The sequence below is a fragment of the Haliotis asinina genome, chromosome 2 (genome assembly GCF_037392515.1).
Source record: "Haliotis asinina isolate JCU_RB_2024 chromosome 2, JCU_Hal_asi_v2, whole genome shotgun sequence".
In the NCBI taxonomy this organism is placed as follows: Eukaryota; Metazoa; Mollusca; class Gastropoda; order Lepetellida; family Haliotidae; genus Haliotis; species Haliotis asinina.
The window spans coordinates 642,382-652,911 of NC_090281.1; the positions used below are offsets into that span (position 1 = coordinate 642,382).

Sequence of the window (10,530 nt, forward strand, 5' to 3'; positions counted from 1 at the left end):
CTTAGTCTGTTATTTGTCTATGTCCGGGGATACATAGGACTGTCGACATCTCCACTATCGGTGTTTAAAGTTTAATCGTAAGCTCAGTCGACGAGGGACGGCACTAAACACTGTTATCACTTCGTGCACACCAATCATTTATGCCGCTATTCATAACATGCCGCGTGGAACGCTACAGTGTTTTGACGCAATCTAAGTTCTTCTCGCGATCGGACGTGTGAATAGCATGGAATATCCGAGACCGATTAGACGATACAAAAGAACTTTAGTTAGTGATCATAGGGAGGTTAATATTTCATATGGGCGATGTGACATGGATTCGATTTATATGAGCGAACAATAAGTGAGAAGCCAAGTGTATAACGGACGGGGGCCCTGTGGGGATACAGAAAACCCCGCACAATACACAACACTTTTAAACATTTTTAAAGATGCAAGAGAAAATAGCGAGCCACCGACTGACGCACCAGTGTGACTATTACTGGAATTTTCCGCCAGATTAGTTGCATTCCCTGCTATCTTAACGCTGCTCGCTACAGTCGCTGCAATGCTCCCTAATAGTCTAGTTCTAATGGTAACACTCTATGCCAGCTATTGACTTACATTAGGACATTACAAGAGCCTCAATGTCCACTTTACAGAGTGTCCACATACACCTGTGTGTAATAGCGCGTGGTCTGCTGGACAAGAGCACGTGCTATATGACAGTACCGCGCGCCGGAGACTTTGCTGTCATCTACTTGTGTACAATAAAACGGGTGGTGTGAAGGTCTCCTGTTTGAGTGCGCCGAGGTGATGTAATCAGTTCCAGATTTGTAGGGGTCATATGGACGGTAGAACGTTGTACGTAGAGCAGTATGACAGTGCAGAACGTGACTTGGTTACATTTCCGATTCTTGACAACTGTCAGTCAAGTCTGCTAGTCTGAATACCTGATCCCCTTAGTCGCCTCTTACGACAAACAGGAGTTACTGAAGATGAATTCCTACCAGGACTTCACGGGTTTCACTTGTGTGGAGGTGGGAGACATTGTGAAACATGACGTTATTGTTTGAGTTATTGTGAAACATTATAACATGTTCACTGTTCACGAGGGGGACATGGTTCATGGTGCATGGTTTTTGTAGCCATAGTTAGATTTTGCAGGCAAGAAAAACAGATTTAGAGTTAACTCCCTTCCATCGATTTACATTCGCAAAAATCGGTAATTTCTGAACATCATATGTTATTCCTTTTTAAGTGGCATTATTTATAAGTTGGAGAGTAATGTGTGGACAAGCTTTATGGAAGAAGATGCATCGTCCTGTTGCTGTCCATGTGATTCAGTGTTAATCGAGATAAACAGTGCGGCATTGCAAGGTAGAAAGAAACTTTACTCGCTGTAAACGGCATAGATGGCAAAGGGCTCGGCCAATCAGAAAGCGACACTGTTTTGTAATGCTATTGTAATTACTTACAGTAATTGTTGCTTTGTAAACCTGGTAAACTTGCTGGCTTTGTAAACCTGGTAAACTTGCTTGCTTTGCAAACCTGGTAAACTTGCTTGCTTTGTAAACCTGGTAAACTTGCTTGCTTTGTAAACCTGATGCAATAGTTAGTTATGTATAGTTACTATACTGTTTGATCAGTCAAAAATAAATCAGTCTTGTCATCTTTCAGGAGGAGACAGTCTACACTTGCTTTATCATATGTTGCATTTTAGCAGTTAGTAGACCTGTCAGCAATACTCACGTGCCTACGTTTGAGACACTGTCACATGCCGACATCTGACACCTGTCAGCAGTACTCACGTTTCTACATCTGAGACACTGTCAGCAGTACTCACGTGCCTACATCTGAGACATTGTCAGCAGTACTCACGTGCCTACATCCAACACCTATCAGCAGTACTCACGTGCCTACATCTGAGACATTGTCAGCAGTACTCACGTGCCTACATCTGAGACATTGTCAGCAGTACTCATGTGCCTACATCTGAGACACTGTCAGCAGTACTCACGTGCCTACATCTGAGACACTGTCAGCAGTACTCACGTGCCTACATCTGAGACATTGTCAGCAGTACTCACGTGCCTACATCTGAGACACTGTCAGCAGTACTCACGTGCCTACATCTGAGACACTGTCAGCAGTACTCACGTGCCTACATCTGAGACATTGTCAGCAGTACTCACGTGCCTACATCTGAGACACTGTCAGCAGTACTCACGTGCCTACATCTGAGACACTGTCAGCAGTACTGACGTGCCTACATCTGAGACATTGTCAGCAGTACTCACGTGCCTACATCTGAGACACTGTCAGCAGTACTCACATGCCTACATCTGAGACATTGTCAGCAGTACTGACGTGCCTACATCTGAGACATTGTCAGCAGTACTCACGTGCCTACATCTGACACACTGTCAGCAGTACTCACGTTTCTACATCTGAGACACTGTCAGCAGTACTCACGTGCCTACATCTGAGACACTGTCAGCAGTACTCACGTGCCTACATCTGAGACACTGTCAGCAGTACTCACGTGCCTACATCTGAGACATTGTCAGCAGTACTCACGTGCCTACGTTTGAGACACTGTCAGCAGTACTCACATGCCTACATCTGAGACACTGTCAGCAGTACTCACGTGCCTACATCTGAGACATTGTCAGCAGTACTCACGAGCCTACATCTGAGACATTGTCAGCAGTACTCACGTGCCTACATCTGAGACACTGTCAGCAGTACTCACATGCCTACATCTGAGACACTGTCAGCAGTACTCACGTGCCTACATCTGACACCTATCAGCAGTACTCACGTGCCTACATCTGAGACACTGTCAGCAGTACTCACGTGCCTACATCTGAGACATTGTCAGCAGTACTCACGTGCCTACATCTGAGACACTGTCAGCAGTACTCACGTGCCTACATCTGAGACACTGTCAGCAGTACTCACGTGCCTACATCTGAGACACTGTCAGCAGTACTCACGTGCCTACATCTGAGACATTGTCAGCAGTACTCACGTGCCTACATCTGAGACACTGTCAGCAGTACTCATGTGCCTACATCTGAGACACTGTCAGCAGTACTCACGTGCCTACATCTGAGACACTGTCAGCAGTACTCACGTGCCTACATCTGAGACACTGTCAGCAGTACTCACATGCCTACATCTGACACCTATCAGCAGTACTCACGTGCCTACATCTGAGACACTGTCAGCAGCACTCACGTGCCTACATCTGAGACACTGTCAGCAGTACTCACATGCCTACATCTGAGACATTGTCAGCAGTACTCACGTGCCTACATCTGAGACACTGTCAGCAGTACTCACGTGCCTACATCTGAGACACTGTCAGCAGTACTCACGTGCCTACATCTGACACCTATCAGCAGTACTCACATGCCTACATCTGAGACATTGTCAGCAGTACTCACGTGCCTACATCTGAGACACTGTCAGCAGTACTCACGTGCCTACATCTGAGACACTGTCAGCAGTACTCACGTGCCTACATCTGAGACATTGTCAGCAGTACTCACGTGCCTACATCTGAGACACTGTCAGCAGTACTCACATGCCTACATCTGAGACACTGTCAGCAGTACTCACGTGCCTACATCTGAGACATTGTCAGCAGTACTCACGTGCCTACATCTGAGACACTGTCAGCAGTACTCACATGCCTACATCTGAGACACTGTCAGCAGTACTCATGTGCCTATGTCTGAGACACTGTCAGCAGTACTCACGTGCCTACATCTGAGACATTGTCAGCAGTACTCACGTGCCTACATCTGAGACACTGTCAGCAGTACTCACGTGCCTACATCTGAGACATTGTCAGCAGTACTCACGTGCCTACATCTGAGACACTGTCAGCAGTACTCACGTGCCTACATCTGAGACACTGTCAGCAGTACTCACGTGCCTACATCTGAGACACTGTCAGCAGTACTCACATGCCTACATCTGACACCTATCAGCAGTACTCACGTGCCTACATCTGAGACACTGTCAGCAGTACTCACGTGCCTACATCTGAGACACTGTCAGCAGTACTGACGTGCCTACATCTGAGACACTGTCAGCAGTACTCACGTGCCTACATCTGAGACACTGTCAGCAGTACTCACGTGCCTACATCTGAGACACTGTCAGCAGTACTCACGTGCCTACATCTGAGACACTGTCAGCAGTACTCACGTGCCTACATCTGAGACACTGTCAGCAGTACTCACGTGCCTACATCTGAGACACTGTCGGTATTCCTCACATTACCTCTATGTCGACTTGCGAGACACTATCAGCGGTGTATATATACAAGTTGTTGAGAAACTGTCAAGAAAACCGCATAAAGGCGGGAATATATGGATATGTACGTGTATGTTATGGTGAGAATATACACCGTCGCCTGGTAAAGAAGTAAGGATTTACTGATATACATAAGTTGACTTTTATAAGTTCTAAGCTTTTTACTGGATCACTGTTTGCACTACTAAGTCATCGCTGGCAGCACTGGGTTGTTTGCAATATCGCCTCCTTGGTCTAAGTACTGAATCATTCGTCATGCGACCAGATGATTTTTTGCACTGCTGAATCATTGTCCAAAACAATGGATCTTTGCCAACAGTAATGAATCACTATTCAGTACTGGATCCTTGCTTACAGTACTGAACCCTGAAGGATCATTGTTAACAGTACTTGATCATTGATTAAATTACTGGATTATAGTTTGCAGTCATGATCAGTACAGCACTGACTCAGTACTGGATCATTGCTTATACTAATAAACCATTGCTCCTAGTATTGGATACCTGTTCACACGCCCGAATGTCTCTATACTCTACTGGGCCATTGTTTCCACGACTGGACAATCGTTTGCACTTCTGAACCATTGTTCTTAGTATTGGTGTATTATTCTCACTACTAGATGATTCTACTTTGTTCACACTACTGGATGATTCATTGTGCAAACTGCTGCATCAATTTCCCGCTAGTGGATCAGTGCACACAAAAAGCCCAGTTTCCTGGACTAGCTATTATGGGCAGCCCAACTGCGTTCTTCTGATCCACGTGTGACCACCCAGCCTATAGCTTATTGCTATATAACCCTACCTCGGGGCGACAATCTTTTCACCTGCATGACTGATCACGCGCCAAACGCAATGAAAACCAGGTACCGGGAACCTGGTAGATGATAGTACGTCCTCTGGATGCCGCAATTATAAACATACATGTAAACATCCCGGAGGTAACCTGGTGCGTTGGAGGAGAGATATACTCCAATGACTAACTCCCACTTCCATGTATGCCTACGTGAACCACCTCACCCATGTAATGGTGGGGTTAGTGTTGGTGGTAGTGCTGTTGGTGGTGGCAGGGTTGGTGGTGGTGGTACTGGTGGCAGGGTTGTTGGTGGTGGTGGTGACAGGGTTGTTGGCGGTGGTGGTGATGGTGGCAGGGTTGGTGGTGGTGCTGGTGATGGTGGCAGGGTTGGTGGTGCTACTGGTGGTGGTGGCAGGGCTGGTGGTTGTGCTGGTGATGGTGGCAGGGTTGGTGGTGGTACTGGTGATGTTGGCAGGGTTGGTGGTTGTGCTGGTGATGGTGGCAGGGTTGGTGGTTGTGCTGGTGATGGTGGCAGGGTTGGTGGTGATGCTGGTGATGGTGGCAGGGTTGGTGGTGGTACTGGTGCTGGTGGCAGGGTTGGTGGTTTTGCTGGTGATGGTGGCAGGGTTGGTGGTGCTACTGGTGGTGGCAGGGTTGGTGGTGGTGCTGGTGGTGGTGCTGGTGGCAGGGTTGGTGGTGGTGCTGGTGATGGTGGCAGGGTTGGTGGTGGTACTGGTGATGGTGGCAGGGCTGGTGGTGATGCTGGTGATGGTGGCAGGGTTGGTGGTGGTGCTGGTGGTGGTTGCAGGGCTGGTGGTTGTGGTGGTGATGGTGGCAGGGTTGGTGGTGATGCTGGTGGTGGTGGCAGAGTTGGTGGTGATACTCGTGATGGTGGCAGGGCTGGTGGTGATGCTGGTGATGGTGGCAGGGTTGGTGGTAGTGCTGGTGGTGGTGGCAGGGTTGGTGGTGCTGCTGGTGATGGTGGCAGGGCTAATGGTGGTGTTGGTGATGGTGGCAGGGTTGGTGGTGGTGCTGGTGATGGTGGCAGGGTTGGTGGTGGTACTGGTGATGGTGGCAGGGCTGGTGGTGATGCTGGTGATGGTGGCAGGGCTGGTGGTTGTGCTGGCGATGGTGGCAGGGTTGGTGGTGATGCTGGTGATGGTGGCAGGTTTGGTGGTGGTGCTGGTGATGGTGGCAGGGTTGATGGTGATGCTGGTGATGGTGGCAGGTTTGGTGGTGGTGCTGGTGATGGTGGCAGGGTTGGTGGTGGTACTGGTGATGGTGGCAGGGTTGGTGGTGGTACTGGTGATGGTGGCAGGGCTGGTGGTGGTGCTGGTGATGGTGGCAGGGTTGGTGGTGGTACTGGTGATGGTGGCAGGGCTGGTGGTGATGCTGGTGATGGTGGCAGGGCTGGTGGTTGTGCTGGCGATGGTGGCAGGGCTGGTGGTAGTACTGATGGTGGTGGCAGGGCTGGTGGTGATGCTGGTGATGGTGGCAGGGCTGGTGGTTGTGCTGGCGATGGTGGCAGGGTTGGTGGTGATGCTGGTGATGGTGGCAGGTTTGGTGGTGGTGCTGGTGATGGTGGCAGGGTTGATGGTGATGCTGGTGATGGTGGCAGGTTTGGTGGTGGTGCTGGTGATGGTGGCAGGGTTGGTGGTGGTACTGGTGATGGTGGCAGGGTTGGTGGTGGTACTGGTGATGGTGGCAGGGCTGGTGGTGGTGCTGGTGATGGTGGCAGGGTTGGTGGTGGTACTGGTGATGGTGGCAGGGCTGGTGGTGATGCTGGTGATGGTGGCAGGGCTGGTGGTTGTGCTGGCGATGGTGGCAGGGCTGGTGGTAGTACTGATGGTGGTGGCAGGGCTGGTGGTGATGCTGGTGGTGGTGGCAGGGCTGGTGGTGGTGCTGGTGATGGTGGCAGGACTGGTGGTGATGCTGGTGATGGTGGCAGGGTTGGTGGTGATGCTGGTGGTGGTGGCAGGGTTGGTGGTGATGCTGGTGATGGTGGCAGGGCTGGTGGTGATGCTGGTGATGGTGGCAGGGTTGGTGGTGATGCTGGTGATGGTGGCAGGGCTGGTGGTGATGCTGGTGGTGGTGGCAGGGCTGGTGGTGATGCTGGTGATGGTGGCAGGGCTGGTGGTTGTGCTGGCGATGGTGGCAGGGCTGGTGGTAGTACTGATGGTGGTGGCAGGGCTGGTGGTTGTGGTTGTGATGGTGGCAGGGTTGGTGGTGATGCTGGTGGTGGTGGCAGGGTTGGTGGTGATGCTGGTGATGGTGGCAAGGCTGGTGGTGATACTGGTGATGGTGGCAGGGTTGGTGGTAGTACTGGTGGTGGTGGCAGGGTTGGTGGTGATGCTGGTGATGGTGGCAGGGTTGGTGGTGGTGCTGGTGATGGTGGCAGGGTTGGTGGTAGTACTGGTGATGGTGTTTAATTTAAACTTTTTTGGTAATGTTTCCTCGTTGTTACCGACAGAACTCGGACAAAGGGGGCCTGGAATACTCTCACCCGGCTGTACGTAAACGATACTGTCTATTAAATGCAACCAAGAACAATGTAATGTTTGCCGCAACGGATTAGCTAACACCTTCCGTAATTTGAAGCGAACCCATTCTCTTCGGTAAATTTCAGAAATAGTCCATATTCCTAGTTTAGTTACCTGTGTAGAAAATATAGTTTATTACATAGTAAATAATGAATAAGTTCGTTTCCTTTACTTTACCTAAATTCTGCATTAGTTTCAGCAGTCTACCAAAGTTCGAGATGCTGCATCTCACGTCAGTAGACGACATCCACGCTCATATCTCCTACTGAACTTATCCCACTACTTGACACATATCCCTAACCTCACCTTAACACCACCACTTGTATGTTCCTCCCGCCACCCTCAGCAGATCACGTGACAGAAGTTCAGGCCGCCCACTCTGAGGTATCACGGTCACTATGTTAACTTGTGACATAAAGATACAGTCACTCAATACAATCCACCCATGAAAAGCACTTGGTATTGATGCTGTGTCCTCGCAACACATCTCATTGCCTTTGATTGACATTTCAATAAAAGATTAACCTCATCTAAAGGGCTGCTGACTGTATGAAATTTGGATTTAGCAAGAGGGAAGAATGGCCTGGGCAGCACAGCCCATAGCCCGAGGCCATGCAGCAGATTGGCCCGTAACGGAAAATCATTCTCCACAACATACAACTCCTAACGTAAGCACAAGACTCAACGAAAATGCAATTATTTTGTACAAAGAAAGCCCACGTTACCGCCGTGGAAGAGTCTCAGCGTTGCTCTGGGCTGCGCTACTGGATACCGCGTCTCATTGTCTCCAATCAGATTTCTCCTCAACACAAACCAAAAGTCGACAGAATAACATTCTCTTTCATCGGTGAAACTGACGGGACTGCTGCCGATTGACTCATGCGTAATATGTATGCCTCAGAGTGTATGTGGCGAGAGGTGGGTCTGTTTGATCATAGCTGTATCTGTCATACGTGAGGTGCTTATCGGTCGTCAGAGGTGGTGCTCTGTGATGAGAGGTGGTTCCGTGCCGTGATGGATGGTTTTCTGTTGTTAGTGGTGTTACTAGGATCTATGTGTGGTAGTTAGCGGATGTGTGTGTGTGGTAGGTGGATGTGTGTGTGATGATAGGTGGATGTGTGTGTGATGATAGGTGGATGTGTGTGTGATGATAGGTGGATGTGTGTTTTGGTAGGTGGATGTGTGTGATGATGGGTGGATGTGCGTGTGGTGGTAAGTGGATGTGTGTGTATGTGGTGGTAGGTGAATGTGTGTGTATGTGGTGGTAAGTGGATGTGTGTGTGGTTGTAGGTGGATGTGAGTAGTGGTAGGTGAATGTGTGTGTGTGATGGTAGGTGGATGAGTGTGTGTGGTTATTGGTGGATGTGTGAGCTAGTGCTAGGTGGATGTGTGTGTGTGGTGGTAGATGGATGTGTATATGGTGGTAGGTGGATGTGTGTGTGATGGTAGGTGGATGTGTGTGATGATAGGTGGATGTGTGTGGTGGTAGGTGGATGTGTGTGTATATGGTGGTAAGTGGATGTGTGTGTATGTGATGGTAGATGGATGTGTGTGATGATAGATGGATGTGTGTGATGGTAGGTGTACGTGTGTGTGGTTGTAGGTGCATGTGTGAGCAGTGGTAGGTGAATGTGTGTGTGGTTGTAGATGGATATGTATATGGTGGTAGGTGGATGTGTGTGGTGGGAGATGGATGTGTCGGATGTGAGGTGGATTTGTATTGTCATGGATTGATTATGTGTGGGAGGTCGGAGGAAAGCGGTGAGTGTGTTTTGGTTGGAGGCTCTTTGTGACTGGAAGTCGATCTCTGTGGTGGTAAATCGGCTTCTGGTGTAAAAGTGTGTTTGTATCTTGTGGGAGACGGAAGTGTTTGTTTTACCTGTTCTATGAGTCTTGGAGCAGACGTCGAACCGAACGTCCGGATTCACCCAGTCACCCAGTCACCCAGTCACCCAGTAACAGTTACAGCAGAATTTCTGCATGTAGGTGTAAACTATTGAACGAGGGATAGCATCACGTCTGTTTAAGTTCGTGCTTATACTGATAAAATGTAGATTTCAACATTTTCTCTACAAATGGCTGTATCATTGTCGATCCAGGAATATCAGGGAACGAGGGGGGACACTGATCGAAGTGAGTTGTTTGGAGTAACAGGACGTATGGCAGGACAGGTACTGCAGGCACAGTTGCAGGGTGACAGAAGCTACAGGATGTATGGCAGGACAGGTACTGCAGGCACAGTTGCAGGGTGACAGAAGCTACAGGAAGTATGGCAGGACAGGTACTGCAGGCACAGTTGCAGGGTAACAGAAGCTGCAGGAAGGAGAGCAGTGCAGAAACGTTGCAAGAGGGGTGGGAGGAGGAGCAGGGGAGGGGGGTCTGAAGGAGTAGGAGGTATGAGAGATTGGGCTTGGGTCGATGTGAGGGACAAAACGTGGATTGGCGTGGGACATGGGACATGGGTATGTGATTCGAGTACTGGAGTACAGTACCATCTAAGTGTGTTGTCTCAATGTCGGTGGATCGCCACAGCCGCCATAGGTTTCATTCCGTAAACACAATAATCTCCACACGTTTAATTGTTTCGATATCAATAAAAAAAACTTCCATATTGTTTTCTTGAACACATTAAAAAACTGTATACCATACTGACGGCCATACAGACAATCAGCAAGATGTCAGGCATATTTGACATATTGCAGCACACACTGGGGGCGGCCATACAGACAATCAGCAAGATGTCATGCATATTTGACATATTGCAGCACTCACTGGGGGCGGCCATACAGACAAACAGCAAGATGTCATGCATATTTGACATATTGCAGCACACACTGGGGGCGGCCATATTGATCAGACTAGAGTCGCGACACCGCAACGTTGGCAA

General features: G+C 49.3%; 1 protein-coding gene across 1 annotated transcript; it reads right to left on the minus strand.

Annotated features, from left to right (window-relative positions):
• Positions 1 to 5,323: 5,323 nt before the first annotated feature.
• Positions 5,324 to 7,890, minus strand: LOC137274732 (uncharacterized). Its single transcript, XM_067808073.1, has 3 exons — positions 7,876 to 7,890; positions 7,127 to 7,610; positions 5,324 to 7,095 (listed from the first exon to the last, which is right to left on the minus strand). Exons 1-3 carry the CDS (start codon positions 7,888 to 7,890, stop codon positions 5,324 to 5,326), a joined length of 2,271 nt encoding a protein of 756 aa, XP_067664174.1.
• Between the last annotated feature and the right edge of the window lie 2,640 nt (positions 7,891 to 10,530).

What these genes read in the sequence shown, in the direction of transcription:
- LOC137274732 (XM_067808073.1), bottom strand. An exon ending in CAACCCTGCCACCATCACCA is followed by an intron (nt 7,096 to 7,126) that starts GCATCACCACCA and finishes CACCATCACCAG; the next exon opens with CATCACCACCAACCCTGCCA.